This window comes from Nerophis ophidion, linkage group LG10 (genome assembly GCF_033978795.1).
Source record: "Nerophis ophidion isolate RoL-2023_Sa linkage group LG10, RoL_Noph_v1.0, whole genome shotgun sequence".
NCBI classification, from domain to species: domain Eukaryota; kingdom Metazoa; phylum Chordata; class Actinopteri; order Syngnathiformes; family Syngnathidae; genus Nerophis; species Nerophis ophidion.
In genome coordinates, this window is record NC_084620.1 from 28,952,009 (window position 1) to 28,976,883 (window position 24,875).

A 24,875-nucleotide genomic window follows, 5' to 3' on the forward strand; every position below is an offset into this window, starting at 1 on the left:
ACCTTTTGTTTCCTTATTCCAATTATCCTGCCACTTTTTATTGTGTTCTATCTTAATTATGCTCTTCACTTCTTCTTTACTGTGCTTAATCTCCATGTTTACTTCTGTTTTAGTGGTTGCTTGTTTTGCGTATCTATCAGCTAACTCATTTCCCTCAACTCCTACATGAGCAGGAACCCAGAGAAATGTTACCACACCTCCCGCTTTATTTATTCTGTAGATTGCCTGAACTATTTCATAAACTATATCTAGTCTTGTTTCTGATGTTATGTTTTTTATGCTCGTCAATGCACTGCTGGAGTCCGAGCACACGACTACTTTCCTAGCTTTGTTTTCCTCTATCCAGTTAACTGCCATATAAATTGCTACCAATTCCCCCGTAAAAACAGATAGTTTATCACTAATTCTTTTATTCAACACTATATTTCTCTGTGGGATAACTGCAGCAGCTCCTACTTTACTATTTATAGTTTTTGATGCATCTGTGTATATCATAATATTATCAAAAAACATTTCCTCAATCCGTTGTTCTATTTGGTAACTATTTAAATGTCTATTCTTCAGTAACTGCATGTCTACCTTTGGGTTTTCATACATCCACGGTGGTATTGCAGGAATTGGTACTGTAGGGCTCACTTTAATATTGTCAATTTGTGTTTTTTTACATATATCTCCTATTATCCACCCAAAACTATTCATTTTTTTCTTCCCTTTTTCTTGGCAATTTATTAGCACTTGACGGGTTGGATGTCCTTGCTTGGATCCTTTTAAGTTTGCCCAATAAACTGCTGAGAGTTGATCTCTCCTCATGTCCAAAGGTTTTTCATTCATTTCTACTTGTAATGCTGCCACTGGAGTAGTTTTAGTAGCTCCACAACATAATCTTAACGCCTGCGACTGGATCCGGTCTATTTTCTCAAGTAGAGTTTTTGAAGCAGATCGATAAATAATGCATCCGTAGTCGATAACAGACCGAATTAAAGTGATATATATTGTTTTCAATGTCAACCTATCAGCCCCCCAATCTTTACCCCTCAAAGCCCTCATTATATTTAACACTTTTTTACTTTTCTCCACTATCTTGCTGATGTGGGTTGACCAGTTAATATTTTTATCAAACCATATTCCTAAATATTTAAATACTTGTACCTCTTCTATGTTTTCTCCATAGAGTTTTATTTGGAGCTTGTTTTGTACTTTCCTCTTCGTAAAATTTTATGACTTTTGTCTTTCCAACAGAGAATCTTAAACCCCAAGCCGTCCCCCAGTCTTGAACATTATTTACCGCTTTTTTAATCTTCTTTTCTATATGATTTGTATTTCTACCTCTCTTCCACATCACTCCATCATCAGCAAACAATGCCACCTCCACTAACCCTTCCACTTCACTAAAAACTTCATTTATCATGATGGAAAATAGTACTGGACTTATTATACTCCCTTGTGGGGTCCCATTTTCCACTTCGTATTCTCTGCTATATTCATTTTCTATTTTTACTAATAATGTTCTACTTGTTAAAAAGTCTTTTATCCATCTGTACATTCTTCCTCTAATCCCAATCCTATTTAGTTTCATCAGCAACCCCTGTTTCCACAACATATCATACGCTTTCTCTATGTCAAAAAATACCGCAATTATACTTTCTTTATTTATTTGTCCCTTTCTAATTTCCTCTTCCAGCTGCACTGCTGGGTCATTTGTGCTTCTTGCTTTGCGAAAACCACTTTGGTAGTTTTTTATAATTTCTTTTGACTCTAAATAATATATTAATCTTTCATTAATCATTTTTTCCATTACTTTGCCCAAATTTGAGGTCAATGCTATCGGCCTATAATTTCCTGCCTCTTCCGGATCTTTCCCTGGCTTGCATATTGGAATTATTACAGCTGTTTTCCACTCATCTGGTAATTTTCCTTCTGCATATACCTTATTATATAATTTCAAGACCACTTCTTTGCCGATGCTACCTAAATGTTTGATCATTTGATAACTCACCAGGTCTTTCCCTGGCGTCGTATTTTTAACTTTTTTTAAAATTCGAACCATTTCATCCAAAGAAAATGTCATATCCATAGTGTTGATAAAACTATTATCGTTGTCTTCCTTCATTTCCTCAATATTTAAACTAATTGTTTCTTCTCTCTTTTGTTTTTCTACATTTCTCAAATTATCATTACTGTGCACTTTAACAAAGGTTTTTGCTAAAAGTTCTGCTTTTTCTTTATTTCCTACCACAGTCCGCATTCCTTCTTTCATCACATGATTTTTATGTTCTTTTCTGACCCCTGACATTCTCTTGATCATTCCCCACACTTGGCTTAAAGGAGTAGTTCTATTTAGTGTTTCACAAAAAGTTCTCCAATGGTGGTTTCTTGTTTTTTTAATAACATACCTTACTCTAGCTTGATGCCTTTTATATTGGATCATGTCTTGGAAATTATGTGTTCTTCTCAATATTCTAAATGCTCTATTCCGTTCTTGTATTGCATCTGTACACTCTTGTGTCCACCACGGCACTATCTTCCTTCTTCTCCCTATACTATTCCTTGGTATGCTCTGTTCGGCTGCTTCTATTATGCACTTTGTAATATCTGTATTTAATTGTTCAATATCTTGATTTATATCTACTTCCTTTAAAGTTATGTCGGTAATTTCCCTAAATTTCTCCCTGTCACCATGATTATACTTCCATCTTCCTTCTATCCTAGTGCTTTCTGTCCTATGATTTATGTTTATGTGAATGAAGATTGGATAGTGATCACTTCCCATTGTGCTGTATTTATTTACTTCCCACTCCACCTTTCCTGCTAACCCTTGTGACACTAGTGTTAAATCTATTGCCGTTTCTTTACCCGTGACGACATCTAACCTTGTTCCCGACCCATCATTCACACACACCAGTTCTTTTTCCTCCAAAAGTGCTTCCAATGTATCCCCATTCCAGTCATCCCTTTCACCCCACATTGTGCTATGTGCATTAAAGTCACCACACCAAATAATATTGCCACTCCAGTGCTCCATTATTGTTTCTAGTTGGTGAATTTCTAATTTCTTGCATGGATTATAGAAGTTTAGTACTTTGTATCTTTCTTTATTATTCCATACTTCTACTCCTACTATCTCTAGTTCTTGTTTTACTTTTAATATTGAATAATGCATATCTTCCTTAATAAATATGGCACATCCTCCTCCTTGCCCATCATTCCTATCTTTACGTATCGTTATATATCCTTTTATTATAAAGTTTAATTTTGGCTTCAGCCATGTTTCTTGAATACATATTATATGTGGTTTATTTTTCATATTATTAATATATCCCTTTAATTCCTGTCCGTTTGCTATCAAACTTCTGGCATTCCACTGAACAATTAACATGGCGTTGGATTGTGGTAACATGACTCGGTCTCGTCTACTCTCTGTGGCTCACCTTGCACCTGTTCCCAGGATAGTTCTTTTAAATTTAAAAACTTTGCTGCTGCTTTGACAATTATTTTGATTTTCTCAGTCTTGTTTCTAGCCTGTTCTGTACAATTTATTACATAAGCCAGGAATACAACTAGTTTGTCCATGGAAATTCCTGTATTTGCTACCTCTTGTTTTTTATTTCTTGAACTATTTTCACTTCTGTCCTGTTCTGCACTTTCTTGATGTCTTATTTTAACTGCCTCTGCGTATGTAATATTTCTTTCAACTCTGATTTGCTGCACTTCTGTTGCCTGTTTTCTTATGATGCAGCCCCCATACACTGCTGTGTGATTCCTGCCACAATTACAACACTTGACCTGTTCATTTTCTCCACATTGTCCATATTCATGCTCTCCTCCACATCTCATCTTAGCATGACACACACTAGCTATGTGCCCATAGCGTTGGCACTTGAAACAACGTACTGGGGGTGGCACGTAAGCTCTAACATAGAAGCTTAGATACCCAATCATGATTCTCTCTGGTAGGACCTCCTCTGCAAATTGCACTAGCACAGATTTGCTCTCAGTCTTTTCACCGTTCCTAAATGCCATCATTCTTTTCATCATAGTGACAGTTCCTCCTTTTATTTCTTTTTTCAGATCATCTAAATTTTCTCCTCTTGGGATTCCTGTCACGACTCCTCTTGCCCCCTTTCGATTTTTTCTTTTATTATTTTGTTGCACAGTTTTTGCAATCGCATTGCTTTGTTCTTTTGCTCTCCATTTTTGCATTTAATCAACAGCCGTCCGTCCCTGAGCACCTTCGCTATCTCCACCTCTCCAATGTCCTTCTTTAATCCCTTAACCAGTGTCATCAAACTAATGTCATTCATATCTTTGTTTGATTTAAATGAATAAATTATCTTATATTCATCCACCATAACCCTTTTCCTCTTATCAACCTCTTCATCGTCTTCATGCACTCTTTTAGTACTCGACTTTCCTTCACTCCCTCCTCTCCCCTTCTTTCCTCTCTCCCCTCTAGTCCTATCCATTTCCATACTATCCTCATACATCCCGTCACTATCCCCTTCCATCTCGATCCAGTCACAAAACAGCTTATGCTCAACCGCCAAAACCGATTTAGATACTCTCGCCGCCGCCAAATTCACTCCAAATGTTTGGTAGTTCCGCGTCTCTCCTTCCGGAAGCTGAAATCTCACGCTGCCATCAAGCAGCGGTTTCGTTGAAAACTGTCGCAAATGGCCGATGCGCGCAGAATGTTTGGCAAGTTGAATTGTACACGTTGAAACGACGTTGAAAAGACGATGTCCCCCAATGATGAAAACAAACCAGATTTGCAACATATTGTGTGGTGGGGTCAGTTGGTTGTGATTTGGTCGGGATATGGTTGAGTGACGTCGCGACGTAATTTCAACCTCACCTCGACGTTGAACTAAGGACGGGTGCCCACTGGGTTATGAGATGCGATGCAAGTGTAAGCCACTGTGACACTATTGTTCTTTTTTTTTTTTTTTTAAGTCTAATGATAATGTCAATTTGGGACTTTTAATCACTGTTATGCTGAAATTATAACTAGTATTGATACTGTTGTTGATAATATTAATTTTTGTTTCACTACTTTTGGTTTGTTCTGTGTCGTGTTTGTGTCTTATTTCAATTGCTCTGTTTATTGCAGTTCTGAGTGTTGCTGGGTCAGGTTTGATTTTGGAATTGGATTGCATTGTTATGGTATTGTTGTGTACTGTTGTGTTGGATCGATTAAAAAAAAAAAAAATCAATTTTTTTAATAATGAGAATCAATTCTATCCCACACCCCTAATATATACACCTTTTACCATGCAGATGAAGCCACTTTCTATTGTGAAAATCTCCTATTGCACAGACTTTACACGTTGAATCAAGATATTTTTCTGACATGAACCTGAAGAGGGATTTCATGATCCTCAACATGCTCTAAAACACGATTGTATTTTTTGTTGTAGAAACTGTGCATATTTGACAACTTTGGCACTCTGGTTTTTGCAGTTTTCATGTCAATCTGGGGTAAGTCATCCATGCTTCAGTGGTTTATTTTAAGCTCATATCCGAGTACTTCTATTTACACTCGTCTCCTCGCTGCAGTAACACTATTCCTGGAATTTTGGAAGCGCTACCAGGCTGAGCTGGAGTATCAGTGGGACACCGTGGAGTTCCTGGAGCAACAGGAGACAGCCCGACCTGAATATGAAGCCAAGTGTATCTACGAGAGGAAAAACCCGGTCACAGGGGTGAATCTTATTGCTTCATTTCTTGCAGGCAAAGTGTCTTCTCTCAGCGTTTACCAGCTGTGTTGTGTTTTCAGGTGAAAGAAAAAGTGCCTTACACAGCCTGCGGACGATGCGTTCGGGTGTCAATAGGAATAGGGACCGTGTTATTCTGGGTAATCCCATTCATTACCTGTCCAACAAAATGAGTACATCCATCCATCCATTTTCTACTGCTAGTCCCTTACGGGGTCGCAGGAGGTGCTGGAGCTCATAAGTCCATATTGAATAAAATTCCTTATAATATATCAGATCTTGCTGATTGTGGCCTCCATCGTGGCCATTACCGTGTACCGCCTGGCCGCCTTCTTTGCCTTCTCGGCCAAGTTGAGAGCTCAGGACCTAAAGGAGCTGGAGCCTCTCAAGGAGTATGTGACGCCGCAGATGGCCACCTCGGTCACGGCCTCCGTCATCAGCTTTGTGGTCATCATGATCCTCAACATGCTCTACGAGAGGGTGGCCATCTGGATCACAAACTTTGGTGAGCTGCTGAAGGAATAATAAAATATATAGTGACTTTACTCATTGGATGTGCTCAAAAAGACAGAACACTTGTGAAATATTAGCAATATCTAAAATGAGTTTTGCACATGTTACATTAGCTTTCTCTATGTTGTACTGTAATAGATATCAGTATTTGACGGTTTCATTGTTAAAAATTATCAATCTTTTTAATTTCCTGCTGACACTGAACAGGATACAGTTTATTTGATTTATTTATTAATCCTCATTGTTATTTTTATTTTACAATAATGCAAAACATGATGTAACTATTTTTATTCAGATAATGATTGACATTTTTATTCATTTACACCACAAATAAAAGGAAAACATTGTATATTATCCTTGGGCGTTGAAGTGTTTTTTATCTTTTTTGCTTTTATTTGAAAACAGAGCTGCCAAGGACCAAGACGGACTACGAGAACAGTCTGACCCTCAAGATGTTCCTCTTTCAGTTCGTCAACTATTACTCTTCTTGTTTCTACATCGCCTTTGCCAAAGGGAAAGTGGTCGGCTATCCAGGACAACCCGTTTACCTCTTGGGAAAATACCGCAACGAGGAGGTAGTGTGGTCGGTCCTCCGCTTGGAGCACATGAATTATGCTTCACTTTCTTCTTTTTCTTGTTCCAGTGTGATCCTGGTGGTTGTTTGATTGAACTGACCACGCAACTGTCCATCATCATGGGCGGAAAAGCCATCTGGAACAACATCCAAGAAGTTCTCTTACCGTAAGGAAGACAAAAAGGTAGCAATCATCCTCACTTACCTACGCCTCACGTGTGTGTGTGTGTGTGTGTGTGTGTGTGTGTGTGTGTGTGTGTGTGTGTGTGTGTGTGTGTGTGTGTGTGTGTGTGTGTGTGTGTGTGTGTGTGTGTGTGTGTGCGCAGGTGGGTGAAAAACTTGATTTTACGCTATTGCAGGGGCACAGCGTCACAGAAAGTGATTCCTCGTTGGGAGCAAGATTACCAACTGCAACCCTTGTCCAATCTAGGACTCTTCTATGAATATCTGGAAATGGGTAAGAAGAAGACAGTAGATGTCTGCAAATAATGAACACAACTCGGGGCGTAACGGCATTGTAGATACCGCCGTATTTTGGTTTCAAAGTCTTCACAATAATGACGTGACACGTGACTTTATTAGACAAAAACTTGGTATGTAGTTTTTTTCTTGCGCTTTTTCCTTGGCCAGGTCTGAAAATAAACTATCTCCCCTAGAATTCTCTGTGCGGTGCGGGAAGGTGGGGGCGTAAGCAGGAAGATACGTGTTCGTAGTAGATGAGAGAATTTTTTTTATTTGACATTTCCTAAAAAAGGTCATCAAATTCCATCCATTACTCTATGAGTTATGTTGCTAACACATAGACAAACTCTGGCAAAAACATAATCTCTTTGGCACAGGTAAGAAAGTCTGCGTTCTGCAAACCAAAGCACGTCACGTTTGTCCCGAAATTTTCCAAAGCGACACAGAGCCAGCCGGTCCTATTGCACTGCACGGAGCGAAAAAAAACACCAAATAATGTTTCATGCGTAAAATATGAGTAAACTGAAAAACTACTTGATGAATCCTCAAACCATTTTCCCACCGCTTGTCTCTCTTGATGTCGTGGGGGGGCTGAAGCCTATCTGCACTAAGGGGGAAGGCAGCTTACACCCTGGACAAGCTGCCACTTCATAAACTGTCATCCAGAAAATATATTTGAAGCCAGTGAAGCCAAACATATTTACATAATTAAAAGTTATATTGTTAGAAAACTTTTCTTAAAAACAGTATATTCCAGACTGATATAAACCTGTCAACTGTGGAGGACAGTGCTTCTCAGAAAGTAATTTGAAAGACACTAAAGTGAACATTATTGTTTTACCCTTGTTCCACTGGATGTTTACATTGTCACTTTAAAGAAATGAAACTGTAAGGTTATTTTTTTAATATTTGCTTGAAACAGTGAATGTCCCTGCTCAATTCTTTGCACTTAAAAATACATATAAGTAGTAATAAATATGATTAGAAGATTTGAACATCATATTTGTGTTCAATTACAGTTAGTGTGTTTATCCCTAACATTCCTGACACTTTATTTTACACACTAAAACATTTTTAAGCCTTTGTTTTGGAAATGTACTACAATAATATCGTACCAGAGCTTTAATACCGTGATAATATGTGATTTTGATACCGTTACCTCCCTAGACGCAACCATAAAAAGTACTAAAAGCTCCTGATTTTTGACACGCAGTTTTACTCATGAAGAAATTACAGGCATACAGTAGACAGACTTGTACACAACACTTGCTTGTCAAAGCTTTTTTTTGCTTGAAAAGGTTGTGTAAATTAAAAAAAAAAAATTTTTTTAAAGGGGCTGCGCAGTGGCCTAATGATTAGCGTTTAGTCCATACAGTCAGGAGATCTGGGTTTTAATCTGCGTTTGGACATCTCTGGTTAGAGTTAGCATGTTCTTCCCAGTACTCCGGCTTCACCCCAACATTCCAAAAATATATATGTTATAGGTTATTGAATATTGTAAATTGCCCATAGGTATGAATGATTTTGCCCTGTGACTGGCTGGCGACCAGTCTAAGGCATTCCCCGCCTCTTTCCCCAAGTCAGTTGGAAAAGGCTCCAGCTTCCCCATCACCCTAATTAGGATAAGCGTTATAAAAAATGAATGGAAGGATAACAAACAATTAATTTGCTATTTAATGGGGTCATATGATGATTTTTTTTCTACATTTAAAACACTTCCTTTTGGTCTACATATGTAATTATGGTTCTTTGGTAAAAAGTTTGCATAGATGCTGTTTTACAGACCATCTTCAAGATAGAACTGTTAGAACTGTATGTTATTTTACTGTTGTTTTGTATGTTATACATTGTATATTACTTTGTATTAGTAATGGCAACAGCGGAGGATACATGTGAATGTATGGGGTAGTCTGCCCCACAGCTAGACGATAGTGACAAAGAAGGAACTTATTGACAATGGCGGACTCACACAAAGGTCTTGGAGTAAACCTGTAACATGTGGAAAAATGTTACAACTGGGTGAAATTCCGAACGATTCGTTCGAAGGAAGTATGAAGGAAGGAAAATTCCCAACGATTCATTTAAAGCAGGGGTGTCAAACTGAAATACAGATTGGGCCAAAATTTAAAATTGAACAAAGCCGCGGGCCAAGGTTGAACAAATTAACCTTTTAATAGGGACCCAAACAAGTTTTGTATTGAAAATTGAATGAGCAAGGGTTATATAACTTTATAGTGACATGCAAAATTTAGTTTTAAATAATAATAATAATAATAAAAAATATCAATGGCATATCAAATAAAATTTAAATAAAAATTGAATGCCTCTTTTCTATTTGCAGCCTTTTGAGGTAAAAATCAACATTAACTTTTTCCACAGGCTCATAAATTTGAAAATAAAATAACAATGAATAAATCAACATTTCAGGCCTCTTTACTGGTCAGTTTGCAACACACTGATCTAATCTGATGTGCCCAAGCCATCTTAATTTTCCTGAAGGAATCAATTAAGTACTATCCATCTATCTATCTATCTATCCATCTATTTATCTGTCTGTCTGTCTGTCCGTCCGTCCGTCTATCTATCTATCTATTTGTCTGTCTGTCTGTCTGTCTGTCTGTCTGTCTGTCTGTCTGTCCGTCTGTTCGTCCGTCCATCCGTCCGTCTATCTATCAATCTATTTATCTTTTCTTGGATGCTAGTTCATTAATGTCACGGCTCAGGTTTTGAGCTGAGGCAACCTGAGGTGGGCGGGGTTTGGTGGGAATGGTGTGTATTGTATCGTCCCGGAAGAGTTTGTGCTGCAAGGGATACTGGTGTTTGTTCTGTTGTGTTTATGTTGTGTTACGGTGCAGATGTTCTCCCGAAATGTGTTTGTCATTCTTGTTTGGTGTAGGTTCACAGTGTGGCACATATTTGTAAGTGTCAGAGTTGTTTATACAGCCACCCTCATTGTGACCTGTATGGCTGTTTATCAAGCATGCCTTGCATTCATGTGTGTGTGTGTGTGTGTGTGTGTGTGTGTGTGTGTGTGTGTGTGTGTGTGTGTGTGTGTGTGTGTGTGTGTGTGCGTGCGTGCGTGCGTGTGTGTGTGAGTGTAAAAGCCGCATAAATTATGTGACTGGGCCAGCATGCTGTTTCTATTAAAGTTAAAGTACCAATGATTGTCACACACACACTAGATGTGGCGAAATTATTCTCTGCATTTGACCCATCAACCTTGATGGGTCAATGTTGATGTTTTCTGAATTCTTTGCATGCATGTTACTGAACTTTACATTACATTTTCAATGATGATATTTACTACTAATGAAACAAAAAAATATGCGGTACATAACATGGGACACGTGTCTAAAAGACAGCCAAAAGAGGTTGGTAGATGAGAATAAATCTAAAGTTAAAAAAATGTGTTGAAATGCATCCAATTGCAGGAAATGTAGTCTTTATTTTCTAAATTTTCCTTCTGTGTTTGCGTGACAGCACTTTGTTTCTTCTTTTTTTCCTGAGTTTTCCTCTTTTTTTTCTCAAAGAGTGCCCACATCCCTAGATTTCTAATTTCTTCTTCCAAGCTTGTTACAAACTAGTTTTTTTTAACTTGCCCTGACTTGTGACATTTTCCAACATGTGACATCTGCAGATATCTCCATACATGGTAAAGGTTTACCTTAAGAGCATTGCACGAGTCTGACATTTTTATTCAGTTGTAGTCCGACATTGTTTTTGTCTATCAATCAATCAATGTTTACTTATATAGCCCTAAATCACTAGTGTCTCAAAGTCCTCTTGTTGTGGGGCACACTGGCTTGTACATGCACATGCATCCTCCGCTGTTGACATTTCTCATACAAAGTAGCATATAGTTCTAACTTATGTCTGTCAGTAGACTCCATGGAAGCTCTAAAAACTGCAACATGTTTGACAAGACACAATTGAAGTGGAGGCTCCTAAATAAAACCGGCCTAAAACGGCGCATCCTGAAGAGAGGGTCAGAAAGCGGCTTCTAATCGGTCTGTAAAACATAATCCATACATCATTTTGACCAAAGAACCCTTATTTCATGTTATGTAGACAATAAGGAAGGTTTTTAAACGTAGAAAAAAAATCGTAATATGAAAAAAGCAGAGAGAAGGAATCTAAGAATGTACCTTTTAAACACTGTACATACAAATACATCATATCACTGAAGTACAGCCCTCACATCACATTACAGCAAGTATGTTTATCAAATATTCAAAAGGGACAATGCTGTAGAAATAAATTTACTTACCGCGACCCCGAAAGGGAATAAGCGGTAGAAAATGGATGGATGGATAAAAGTAGTCAGTGTACAACTTGTGTAGCAGAATAGATTTAGGACCCATTTGTCTATTAATCTGTGAGGTAATAAAGTTGTACATGAGTGCCTCTAGCTCTGAGGAGATGAGGTTCATTGAGGCAAACATGGATTCCAGCATGTGCTGTGACATTCTGAAGCAGAGAAGAAAGTGTTTATGTTTCCTCCCCTCTATGTTCAGTCATCCAGTTTGGCTTCGTCACCCTCTTTGTGGCCTCCTTCCCTCTGGCTCCGGTCCTGGCGCTCGTCAACAACCTGTTTGAAATCCGCGTGGACGCCTGGAAAATCACCACGCAGTTCCGCCGTATCGTTCCCGAGAAGGCTCAAGACATCGGTGCCTGGCAGCCCATCCTTCAAGGCGTCGCCATTTTGGCCGTCGCCACCAACGTGAGTCATGTTTTGAACCGTGCCTTAATCAGTCCTGATGTCATTCATTTTGAATAAAATTGCAGGCCATGATCATCGCCTTTACCTCGGATATGATCCCACGCTTGGTGTACTACTGGTCCTTCTCTGTGTATCCCTATGGAGAGTACCCTTTTCAAACCATGCAGGGCTACATCCACAGCTCCTTGTCCATTTTCAACGTCAGCCATTTTTCCAAAGACAGCAGGCCGCTAAGCACGCCATACAACATCACCACCTGCAGGTACAAAGTGGAGATCATCTTAACCCAATCCCTTTAGTTTCAAAACTCATTAAATTATCTGTTGTTGGTTTTTTTTAACATAACATGAAATAAATGTTTTTAGAATAATCATAATTTGTGTTTAATCTTGGTTTAGACAAAGTTATTTTTTAATTAAAAAAAACAATACTCAATGTTGGCCCTGCGATAAGATGGCGACTTGTCTAGGCTGTAACCCGCCTTCCGCCCTATTGTAGCTGAGATGGGCACCAGCGCCCCTCGCGACCCCAAAGGGAATAAGCGGTAGAAAATGGATGGATGGATGGAATACACAATATTATTGTACAAACATTGATTCTAAAAATAAAACTAATGTAAGATGCCCTAAGTCCTTATTAAATGGAATATACATAATTTAAAACATTAAATATTAAATTTAAAGAAATAATGATTGAAATAAATTAATTTGTAAAAAAAATTAAGATACTTGATATATGTTGTCTGTCCATCTGTGTTGGCCCTGCAATGAGGTGGCGCCTTCCGCCCGAATGCACTGAGATAGGCTCCAGCACCCCCGCGACCCCGAACGGGACAAGCGGTAAAAAAATGGATGGATATAATTTTTTAATGTTTTTTGCCTTGATATTAAGATTCAAATGTCCATATTAAAAGTAATATAAATAATTGAAGAGAAACAAACTATAACTACAATAAATTAATTTGTAAAAAAAAAAAAAAACGAAATCTTTTCAAATACTTACAAGCTCTGATCCAAAATCGTAAAAAAAATATTCTTGTATATCTCCAGTCCATATAAAACGTATTTAAAAATTAAAACAGTGCAATTTTGAAAAATACATCTACATTTTTAAATAAACAAATTAATTTTTAAAAATTATGTAGAATATTAATGTAAATTTGAAAATACCATATTGAATTAAAAAAAAAAAATCTTACTTTACAATGTTTGCAATCTTTTTTAGAATTGTTTTTATATTTTTCTAACTTTGATCCAAACCCTGAATAATCAATCTCATTTGGAAGAAAGCCTCAAGTTATAATAAAAAATGACTAAATGGAAATAATATTTAAATGAAAAAAATAAACAACAGTTGATGTTTGTTTTTATTTATTTATTTTTTTGAGGTATCGAGATTTTCGATACCCCCCAGGGCACCCCAAGGAGTACGAGCACAATATCTACTACTGGCATGTGATCGCTGCCAAAATGGCATTCATCATTGTTGTGGAGGTAGGAACACCAACAGGAAGTCATACACTCCTAATGAGTCTAGTTCCACTAATGGATATCCTTCTTTACAGCACATTGTTTACCTGACCAAGTTTATCCTGTCCTACGTCATCCCTGACATCCCGTACGCTGTCAGAGAGCAAATCAAACGAGAGAAGTACTTGACCCAGGTCATCCTCCACGAAACCAACCTCAAGCTGGTCACCAAACGTATGAAGCGGCCGAAGCTGACGACGGAGGACACTGAGCTTGATTTCGATTCGTAGAAAACACACAAACAGAATCAGAATTAAATGGACAATCGGGAGACAAGTTGATTATATGCAGCGATGTTCTGCTGACTGTGCAGAAGCTGTCAGAACAATCACAAGTTACAGTCAGCATACATCATGAAGTTAGAATCAGAGTTACTGGTGAAATGCTGACATTCTTCAGTATTATTAAATGCACTCAATGCAACCATAGAGATTTTAAAAGACAAGCTAAGAATATTGTGCCTAATATTTTAAGGTTAGACCCTTAGTGTATTATATCTGTTTACATGCTACATAGTTCATGTTCATTCAGCTACTACGCCAAACTTTCTCTTGTCTGTGTGACTCTTTTTTTCTACAATTAATCGTCCTGGTTTTGTTTTTATTATCAGTTAAATCTACTCATTTATCAGACTGCACTTTTTTATGGGCAGGGCGCAGAATGTGTGACCACTGCTCTGCACATTACTTTGACTGCATGTTGGATGTTGTGTGTAAATATTGTGTCGTTATGTTGGATTCACACCTCTGCTGTATTATTACCACTATAAACAGCATCCGTCTACTTTTATACATACAAATTAAAACAGTTTTATCGTAACCTGTGTGCTTCAAATCTTTTTTGGGCATTTGAAGTCAATAATAAAGTTTGTATGCAGCATTCTAATATTCACGCTGTCTAAAAAACTAATCTATTGGAATTGTATCCAGCACGTCCAATAATATAATTACATTTTTACACAGCAGTTAAGGCAGGGGTAGGGAACCTAGGGCTCTAGAGCCAGATGTGGCTCTTTTGATGACTGCATCTGGCTCTCAGATAAATCTTAGCTGACATTGCTTAACATTACTTATGGAATATATTGTGAAGACATTGAGAACAGGAAGTAAACAAAAGTTTTAGCATTTGCTATATAAAGGAAAAGGGGTAGCTGGATTAAATAAACTCTGCTTCTTCATACTCCTTTTCGAACATGTTGAAAAGGGAAACTGGAAATTGTGATGTATTGTGTTGTTTGCTTGCATGTTCGAAATAAACTCAAACGATAAGTAATTAATAATTCCGCTGGTAATCACGATGTTAAAAATAACGTTCAAAATATAAAACATTCTCATGCATTTCAATCCATCCATCCGTTCCTACCGCACCTGTTCAAGAAATCACAAAGTTATTTAAAAAAAATTATAGACTTATTACGTGCTAAAAATTTTGGTTTTACTTAAAAATGCACGCATTTAGTTGTATTCAGTGTTGAAAAATATGATATGGCTCTCACGGAAATACATTTTAAAATATTTGGCTTTCATGGCTCTCTCAGCCAAAAAGGTTACCGACACCTGAGTTCAGGTATTGTTGTAAGCACAATACAGGTAACCCTACATTATTATATTTTATAAATAGTAAACCAAGTTGTGGTAGTAGTTTAGTCAGTATTTCTGTCGTGGATGTACACAGTGATGTATCCAATAAACATTTGGTTTGATTTGACATTAAATTTGCAAAATGTGCAAATTGCGCGCCATTGTGCAATTGTGCTTACAACAATATTACGAGATGAAGTTTACGCATTTTTGATCAGGCACTCAAGTCTTGGCGCATTTCCGGCGTCATCGTAATGCGACACGAGACCCCTTTAAACACATGTAGCATTACTGGCTATTTGTGCTGATTTTTTTAATACACTTGTTATATTTACAAATTTAGTTATTAAAACATGAGTTCTCAGATTACTTGTGTTGGGTGGGTGATGCGGGGTGTTGCCAAGGAAACCCCAGACAAAGTAAGTAGTCGCGTAGGGCTGCTAATGAGTCCACAAAGTAGTTACACACCCCATGTGTTGTTTTCAATGACAGTTTTAGCGATATTTTACGAAGTTGCTCATCTATCAGTGTATATTTTTTATAAATAAATAATTTCATCTAATACAGGTGGAATTAAGCCAAGAAGAGCTGCAACGCATCATTAATGAAGCAAAGGAGGAGCTGGGGTATGTGAAGTATTGTTCATACGTGTTTTGATATGCAATTTAAATAAATAATTTGTTGAAACGTGCAGGACTAATAACTGTAAATAACAATATTGTAGCGTTGGACGGGTTAACCAAGGTGTTTACTCCAAGATTTCAAGAAATGCTTTTGATTGATTGATTGAAACTTTTATTAGTAGATTGCACAGTTCAGTACATATTCCGTACAATTGACCACTAAATGGCAGAGGTGGGACCAAGTCATTGTTTTGCAAGTCACAAGTAAGTCTCAAGTCTTTGCCCTCAAGTCTCGAGTCAAGTCCCGAGTCAAGACAGGCAAGTCCGAGTCAAGTCCAAAGTCAATACTTGAAAGTTTCAAGTCAAGTCCCAAGTCCTGCATTCTGGGTTTCGAGTCATTTCAAGTCTTTTTAACCACAGACTAATATATGTACACAGATTGTGTATGCTTTTAAAACGCTGAACGTATTTATAATAAAAAAAAAACAGTGCTGACATTGCACTTCATAATAGCACTATTAACTAGTTATTCTAAACATTTAACTCATTCCTTTACAGTATAAACACATTTGAAAAAACAAGTGCAACTGTACTTATTTGCACAAAAGTGTTAACATTGTATTTCCATGGAATATTGCATTGTAACTAGTTCATCAGCAGTTTATATCATGTTGTTACCTTATCTCATTGATCTCATCTCATACTGTTTGTGTGTTTATGTGTACGTACACATGAAAAACAACAAATACATGAACATAACAATGAACAGTGCTGTACTTGTTAGATGTCAGGGATCTATGGAATATGTACACATATTCTTAATATAGTGTACACATATTCTTAATATAGTATACATTTTAACTGACCTTTATTTGACTATGTTTGTCTTTTTGTAGGTGGCTAAAATACGCGGTGCTGCTGACCGCCGTCTAACGTTACGTTACTGTGTGTGATACATTCACTAACGTAACGTTGTGTGTAGGTACCTCATGCAACCCTGCTTAAAAAAAAATCACTTGACAAAAAGTATGAATAAGGTAGTGAACTGCAGTGGACGCAACAGATTGCCGTGTTTGCATTGACGTTATAACCATAGACATCTTATAAGTAGACGCAGAATTGGCTGCTGTGACGCAAGCAATTTGGCCGTCATCTTGAAGTGGTGATGAGGAGCCGGCAAGCAGCCTAAACTGACAGTTGACAGGTAGAAAACAAAGATGCTGGGCTGGTGTTCAGCGTTTTCCTGCTCAATTGAGCGGACTGTTGAAAATAGGAATTGGAGGATTACTTTTCACAAGTAAGAATTTACATTAACATAATATTGGTTGTATTTTGTGAAAAGAATATTACCACAGAGTTAAGCAGGAGCAAAGAACTACAACATTTGTATGTGAAAATCACAAAGAAATCTTCTGGGGGAGGATGACCCCACTACAGGTATTTGGTTTACAAACTTTCAGGCCCACCTAAAACAAAATTCACCAGCCGCCATTGATTATGATGCATTCTCATTTTATTGTAACCACAGATAAGTCTTCAAGTAACCATATTCAAATACTAACTTTGTTGAGTAAGACAGAATTTGGTTTTATTCTGAATCCAGTGAAACAGATTGGTGGTTTTAGCTGAAATAAAGACTTTCAGGTGTTTATACATGTTCAAGTATTTGGCGGACACTTTTATCCAAAGCAACATACATGAAAAATACATATAAAACAATCACTGTAAACATGATGATTTAAAGGAAGAATGTAATAGAAAATATCAATACAAAGTGTCAAGAAAGAATAAACTATCTGCTGTTGCAGCAACAGAGATAAAGTCTATAACAGTGGTTCTCAACCTTTTTTCAGTGATGTACCCCCTGTGAACATTTTTTTAATTCAAGTACCCCCTAATCAGAGCAAAGCATTTTTGGTTGAAAAAAGAGATAAAGAAGTAAAATACAGCACTATGTCATCAGTTTTTGTTTTATTAGACTGTATAACAGTGCAACATATTGCACAATTGTAGTGGTTTTTCTTGAACTATTTGAAAAAAAAAAAGATGTAAATATAACTAAAAACTTGTTGAAAAATAAACAAGTGATATAATTATAAATAAAAATCTCTACACATAGAAGTAATCATCAACTTAAAGTGCCCTCTTTGGGGATTGTAATAGAGATCCATCTGTATTAATCAACTTCATTCTAAACATTTCTTCACAAAAAAAGAAATCTTTAACATCAATATTTATGGAACATGTCCACCAAAAAATCTAGCTGTCAACACTGAATATTGCATTGTTGCATTTCTTTTCACAGTTTATGAATTTACATTCATATTTTGTTGAAGTATTTTTCAATAAATATTTTTATAAAGGATTTTGAATTGTTGCTAATTTTAGAATATTTAAAAAAATATATAATGTACCCCTTGGGATACCTTCAAGTACCCCCATTTGAGAACCTCTGGTCTATAGGTCCGTAAGATATATAGATATCTAATGTATTCATACATTAATTATGTAGGATATACGCAAGTATGTATAACCTAATCATATTGTTTCTTCAACTTCAAAATAGCTGACTGTTTTTTTCCCCTTCTCTGGGATTATATTCCCAATTTTGATCTCAGACGTCTGGTCACTTATAGCATATAACAGGGGTCGGGAACCTTTTTGGCTGAGAGAGCCATACAAGCCAAAGATTTTTTAAAGTATTTCCGTGAGAGCCATATAATGTTTGTTTTAGACTATAATAAGTCTCTTCTTCTTTTTAATACTCATTGTTATTCTGAGTATAGCCAAAAATAAATAAAATACATCTTACCATTAATGCGACTTCTTGAACAGCTGCGGTAGAAACGTAGAAACCGGATGGATGGATAAAAATGCATGAGAATGTTTTATATTTCGAACGTTATTTTTGACACTGTGATTACCAGCGGAATTATTCATTACTTATCGTGTTAAGCAATGTCAGCTAAGATATATCTGAGAGCCAGATGCAGTCATCAAAAGAGCCACATCGGGCTCTTGAGCCATAGGTTCCCTACCCCCGGCATATAAGAATATTCTATTACTGTTAAGCAAATTATGAACACGCCAAAACATGTGTCCTTTATCATAGCTACACGTATGACCAAAAAGCGCATGAATATAAGTGGTATTCAGTGAGTTAATATGAATTAAATGCGCTGACAGTTCATCGCTCCTGCCAAATGAATTGCACTGAGTGGAGCGGATCACCACTCCAAGATGGCGGCCCCGCGTCTCGTCTGCGGCAATAGGCAGTAGCGCTCCATGCTGCGTCTACTTATAAGATGTCTATGGTTATAACGTTAGCAGTGAGTTTACAGCCTCACTGATTTAACTACACAGCAAATACAAGTCACGTTACTCAGCCAATAAACGTTAGCTTACATTCATAACGTACCCTTCTTTGTGCAACTTCAAATGTCGAACGAAGTTGTAAGTTGATGCGTCCCCGTCTGTAATCTTCCAACCGCATGTTTTGCATACGGCAATTCCTGTTTTGTTGACCAAGTCGTAGTTTTAATACCCGAACGAAACACTTTATGGCATAATTTTCTTCACTTATTCTTCTGTTGTTTGAAAGCTCTTCTTCGTTGGTTTTCCAGCAATTTGACGAAAACAACGTGAATGTAATTTGAATGGCTGTAATTTGATTGGCTGTTGTACTGACAGGTAGCGCATAGGCTGTCATCGCACACATGTTGACAAACACGCGTACACAATGGAAGATACGGAGCGCTCCTGAATAACTTTTTAATCGTTGGGTTTTGGGAAAAGTAGCAAGTCATGTCAAGTCAAAAGGCTCAAGTCTAAGTCAAGTCACAAGTCATTGATGTTAAAGTCTAAGTCGAGTTGCAAGTCTTTTTACATTTTGTCAAGTCGAGTCTAAAGTCATCAAATTCATGACTCGAGTCTGACTCGAGTCCAAGTCATGTGACTCGAGTTCACACCTCTGCTAAATGGTAACACCTGAATAAGTTTTTCAACTTGTTTAAGTTGGGATCCATGTAAATCAATGAATGGTACAAATATATACTCTCATCATAATACAGTCATTACACAAGGCAATCATCAGAGTAAATACATTGAATTATTTACATTATTTACAATCCGGGGGGTGGGATGAGGAGCTTTGGCATCCAATTTGCTGCCGTTGTGTCCTTGGGCAGGACACTTCACCCATGCCCCCGGTGCCGCTCACACTGGTGAATGAAGAATGAATGATTGGTGGTGGTCAGAGGGGCCGTAGGCGCAAACTGGCAGCCATGCTTTTGTCAGTCTACCCCAGGGCAGCTGTGGCTAGAGATGTAGCTTACCACCACCAGGTGTGAATGAATGATGGGTTCCCACTTCTCTGTGAGCGCTTTGAGTGTCTAACAATAGAAAAGGGTGATATAAATATAATCCATTATTATTAGTATTATTATATCATCACTTCAGTCATCAACAATTTCATCATCATAGAAATGGACATTGAAACAGTGTAGGTGTGGCTTGGTAGGATATGTACAGCGAGCAGACAACATAGTGAGTTCAGATAGCATAAGAACAAGTATATACATTAGAAATACATTTGATTATTTACATTTGGTTATTTACAATCCGGGGAGATGGGATGTGAATGGGGGAGTGTGTCAGTAAAGGGTTGAGGTTGCCTGGAGTTGTTGTTTTAGTGCAGTTTTGAAAGAGGATAGAGATGCACTTACTTTTACACCTGTTGGGAGTGCATTCCACATTGATGTGGCATAGAAGGAGAATGAGTTAAGACCTTTGTTAGGGGTCTTAACGTGGTTTGTGGAGCTCCCCCTGGTGTTGTGGTTATGGTGGTCATTTACGTTATTGAAGTAGTTTGACATGTACTTCGGTATCAGGGAGGTGTAGCGCATTGTATAGACTAGGCTCAGTGCAAGTTGTTTTACTCTGTCCTCCACCCTGAGCCAGCCCACTTTGGAGAAGTGGGTTGGAGTGAGGTGTGATCTGGGGTGGAGGTCTAAAAGTAACCTGACTAGCTTGTTCTGGGATGTTTGGAGTCTAGATTTGAGGGTTTTGGAGGTGCTGGGGTACCAGGAGGTGCAAGCGTAATCGAAAAAGGGTTGAGCGGGAGTTCCCGCTAGAATCCTTAAGGTGATCATTACCAAGTTTAATGATCACGTTAATTTTAGGCACACACACACACATATAAGTGAAGGCATACTTGTTCAACAGCCATACAGGTCACACTGATGGTGGCCGTATAAACAACTTTAACACTATGACTATTATGTGCCACACTCTGAAACCACACCAAACAAGAATGACAAACACATTTCGGGAGTATATCCGCACCGTAACACAACATAAACACAACAGAACAAATACCCAGAACCCCTTGCAGTACTAACTCTTCCGGGACGCTACAATATTACATATTTTTTGTAACAGGCAGTATTACTAATCATTGTAGATTTGTTTGATTGATTGTAACTTTTATCAGTAGATTGCACAATACAGTACATATTCCGTACAATTGACCACTAAATGGTAACGTTTTTCAACTTGTTTAAGTCGGGGTCCACATAAATCAATTTATGGTAAAAATTGAAGTATGAAGATGGAGTATGCTTGAACATTTTTCATTGAAAACAGGAATCAAGCAGCTGATGAAGAGGACGAGGACGACGTTGATGCTGGCATTGTAGTTGATCAAAGTCCTAACGACATTGTGGATGCTGCCATTGCTCAAAATGAAGAAAGCAGAGGAACAGAGGAGGATGAGCTAGCAGAATACGGCCTGGATAAATATGATGAAGATGATTTAGGTAAGAGAGTAATTATTTGGTCTTGTGAGTGAATTAATATGACTTTGTGTGCTTTCAATGTAGAGACAACAAACCTCGGCAACAGCCTGGCCGGCCTCACCGTGTTCGGCTCAAATGACGAAGACCCTTACGTCACTGTTAAAGATACTGTCAGTCAGACGCCACATTTACAAAGAACGGCACCACTTAACATTTTTATATCTTTTTTATTTTCAGGATCAATATGAGCGAGACGACTTCCAAATTAAGCCCACAGACAACCTCATCCTGGCTGGCAGGGCTGAGAAAGATTGTTGTAACCTGGAGGTCTATGGTAAATATCTTTGCATGTGACGCAATACACCACTTTTTTAAATCACTCTATTGAAAACTGATATTTTATTTTGCAGTTTATAACACTGAGGAGAACTCTCTGTATGTGCATCACGACATTCTGCTGCCAGCTTACCCCCTCAGCATTCAGTGGCTCAACTTTGATCCAAACCCACAAGAATCTTCATGTAAGAAAGTCCATATAAGATGCAACCTTAATTGTTTTGAATTTTTTATTCAAAACACGACCACAAAAGGGACGATTGGAAAACTGGATAATTGGAAAATGGAAATATAATTATTTATTTTAAATAAGATTATTTAAAAATAAAAATAATAAATCCTATTATTATAAAAATATTTTGTTAGTATTTTTTTTTTCTAACTTTGGTCCAAAATCTTCATGTAAGAAAGCCTCAAGCCTATACATTACAGAATACTTTTCATAAAAAAACAATACAATATTATATTAAATAAATCTTAAAGGGATTAAGTTATTTAATTAAATGGACCAATTTGTAGAATACTTTTAAACAATATGAGAAAAGCCTCAACTTTTGGTTCAAATCCAGGCTGAAAACATGTTTTTTAAAGTGTGAACATGACAACTGAAAGTAAATCTTCGGTAAGAGGACTCTGTGGCTGACACATGTACCAATAAAGTTTTAAGTCCGCCAGTTGCTGTGTTTTACATTTATTTGAACTACAATACATCATATTCCTTATTTTCTTAAATTGTGGAAAGCAATCTTGCTCAAATATTCCATGTCATATAAACAACAACACGGTTGGTCCACTTGTATCACACTGTGCCAAACAGCTACATTTATTCACCCCAGGCCCACTGCAGCAATCAGTCTAAATACTACTCGGTCAGTACCATTTTGAAAACTGTTTTTTCAGCCAACTATCGTAGATTAAATACAGAAAACATGCAATCGGTTATACTAATAATACTTCAAACATAAATTCCCTTGGATTAATTCAGTGATAAAACATACATTTCCATAACCATATTTGGCATCGACAGCACTCTTTAAGTTTAATTGAGGCTTATTATTATTTATATTTGCTGTAAATGTATGCATCTATGAAGCACTTTAATTTGCTTTTTTTAGGAATCGTGTTTATAGATAAACTTGATTTTGTCAAATGCCCCTTCCCAGGTAACTATGCAGCTGTGGGCAGCATGATGCCCCAGATTGACGTGTGGGACCTGGACGTGGTAGATTGTTTAGAGCCCGCCTTCACTCTTGGCAGCAAAAAGGCGGCTAAAAAGAAAAAGAAGAGCAAGAAGGTACTTTTTGTTTTGAGTATGTGTGAGTAGTACACACATTTTATTGATGCGATTGTTGATGGATAGGGTGCAGCAGCAGCAGCAGTGCAGCCCATGGAGGGACACACGGATGCTGTGTTGGATTTATCCTGGAACAAGCTGGTCAGGTTTGTCAATGAGCCGCTTTGCTGGTGTATATGAGTGTGTGTGTGAATAAAAACAAAATTTTTATGCAGTTTTCTACTCTTAACTTAAGGAATGTCTTGGCCAGTGCATCAGCTGACGAGACTGTCATTGTGTGGGATCTTTGTCAAGGCAAAGCAGCCACCTCCCTTTGCAGACACACTGATAAAGTAAGTGACTGCATGTGTGCATTCTGACTCCTACTCATCTTTTGTCCTACATTCTAGGTGCAAACGTTAGCGTTCCACCCCTTCGAGCCGCAAACTCTCCTCTCTGGATCCTACGACAAGTACATCCTTCGCCAATTGTCTCGTTGGCTAAACATTGCAGGTTTGAAACCCACCTTTTGCACTCTCACAGAACGGCGCTCCTGTACGACTGCCGCAGCCCCGACACCAGTTACCGCACTTGGAGGTTCAGCGGTCAGGTCGAACGTCTTGTGTGGAACCACTTCTCGCCATGTAACTTCCTGGTATGACTTTTCTAAAGGACGTGGCGACTCATAATATTAGACAGCTGATTGTGTGCTTGTGTTCCAGGCCAGCACAGATGACGGCTTTGTCTACTGTCTGGACGCTCGCTCCGATAAACCTGTTTTTACACTCAAGGCCCATGATGAAGAAGTGTCAGGTGGGCATTATCCGGGCGGTATGCTTTATAGTCCTCTATCTATATTACACTATGTGTTTTTTTAGGTTTGTCTCTAAGCAGCCAGATCAAAGGATGTTTGGTCACGTCGTCGGCAGACAAACATGTTAAAATTTGGGACATTTTGGGCGATAAACCGAAGTTGGTGCATTCCAGGGACATGAAAATGGTAAAAATTGACAGCGTCTGTTTTGTCATCCACCCACACTTGATGACACTTTATCTCCGTGTGTGTGTGCAGGGTGTCCTATTCTGCACATCATGCTGCCCTGATCGACCCTTCACTTACGCCTTTGGAGGACAGAAAGATGGCTTACGAGTTTGGGATTTAAGTGATGTTGCAACAGGTATGACAAAAAAAATGTTCCTGTTAAAAGCGCATTCTGTTGAATTGTGTTTGTTTGCTTTTAGTGGCAGAGGTGTTTGGCGGTCGTGAGCGCTTGGTGGTGAACGCAGGCTCAGCCGCAACGCAGATGGAGACCGCGTAGTGGCACAACAGCTTCAAAATATACATAAATTGTTTCCTTCATGGTGGAGTGTGTTCACGGTGTGACACCATAACCTTCACGCAAAGAAACATTTTCAGTTGATAACGTTGAGCTTGTCATTTGTGAGGTGACGGCAGCAAAATTGTCTGTTTTAAAACAATTGCACATATGTCTCTTTTTTTTCTTCTCTTACCTAATTAGATAAAGATGTGAACATTGACATAAAACATTTTTTTCAAAAATATGTAAACTTTGTATTTGTTCTATTGTCATTACACTTATCACTAAACTTGTTGACCAACATTAGAATTTTTTTGGTTTATTTGTTATAAATGCAATAATAACACTGCTTTTAAACCTTTTTTGCTTTTAATGACGACCCCCAAAACAATAAAGGACTTCTTTAAAAGTCGCATGATATGATTTTAGGTCGTTAAACG

The 24,875-nt window shown here is 37.8% G+C and overlaps 2 protein-coding genes across 2 annotated transcripts in view; both read left to right on the forward strand.

Moving 5' to 3' along the window:
* The window catches only part of ano6 (anoctamin 6), a 47,324-nt gene extending 32,996 nt beyond the window's left edge, over positions 1 to 14,328 (forward strand). Inside the window, exons 10-20 of the mRNA XM_061913287.1 lie at positions 5,415 to 5,475; positions 5,554 to 5,699; positions 5,774 to 5,851; positions 5,988 to 6,216; positions 6,630 to 6,799; positions 6,868 to 6,965; positions 7,125 to 7,255; positions 11,775 to 11,980; positions 12,046 to 12,242; positions 13,368 to 13,473; positions 13,545 to 14,328. Of these exons, the coding sequence (XP_061769271.1) occupies positions 5,415 to 5,475; positions 5,554 to 5,699; positions 5,774 to 5,851; positions 5,988 to 6,216; positions 6,630 to 6,799; positions 6,868 to 6,965; positions 7,125 to 7,255; positions 11,775 to 11,980; positions 12,046 to 12,242; positions 13,368 to 13,473; positions 13,545 to 13,739 (1,617 nt within the window). The 3' untranslated portion in view covers positions 13,740 to 14,328. The remainder of the gene's footprint in view (positions 1 to 5,414; positions 5,476 to 5,553; positions 5,700 to 5,773; positions 5,852 to 5,987; positions 6,217 to 6,629; positions 6,800 to 6,867; positions 6,966 to 7,124; positions 7,256 to 11,774; positions 11,981 to 12,045; positions 12,243 to 13,367; positions 13,474 to 13,544) is intronic.
* A 983-nt stretch (positions 14,329 to 15,311) lies between these two features.
* On the forward strand, positions 15,312 to 24,679 carry pwp1 (PWP1 homolog, endonuclein). The gene is made up of 15 exons (XM_061913290.1): positions 15,312 to 15,508; positions 15,657 to 15,715; positions 21,356 to 21,528; positions 21,592 to 21,677; positions 21,745 to 21,841; positions 21,918 to 22,028; positions 23,007 to 23,137; positions 23,204 to 23,283; positions 23,373 to 23,469; positions 23,527 to 23,588; positions 23,660 to 23,771; positions 23,839 to 23,929; positions 23,995 to 24,116; positions 24,189 to 24,294; positions 24,359 to 24,679. Exons 1-15 carry the CDS (start codon positions 15,443 to 15,445, stop codon positions 24,433 to 24,435), a joined length of 1,470 nt encoding a protein of 489 aa, XP_061769274.1. The 5' UTR covers positions 15,312 to 15,442; the 3' UTR covers positions 24,436 to 24,679.
* The last annotated feature ends 196 nt before the right edge of the window (positions 24,680 to 24,875 follow it).

What these genes read in the sequence shown, in the direction of transcription:
- pwp1 (XM_061913290.1), top strand. Translation starts at nt 15,443, where the DNA reads ATGAGTTCTCAGATTACTTGTGTTGGGTGGGTGATGCGGGGTGTTGCC. An exon ending in CCAAGGAAACCCCAGACAAA is followed by an intron (nt 15,509 to 15,656) that starts GTAAGTAGTCGC and finishes CATCTAATACAG; the next exon opens with GTGGAATTAAGCCAAGAAGA. An exon ending in GAAGCAAAGGAGGAGCTGGG is followed by an intron (nt 15,716 to 21,355) that starts GTATGTGAAGTA and finishes CATTGAAAACAG; the next exon opens with GAATCAAGCAGCTGATGAAG.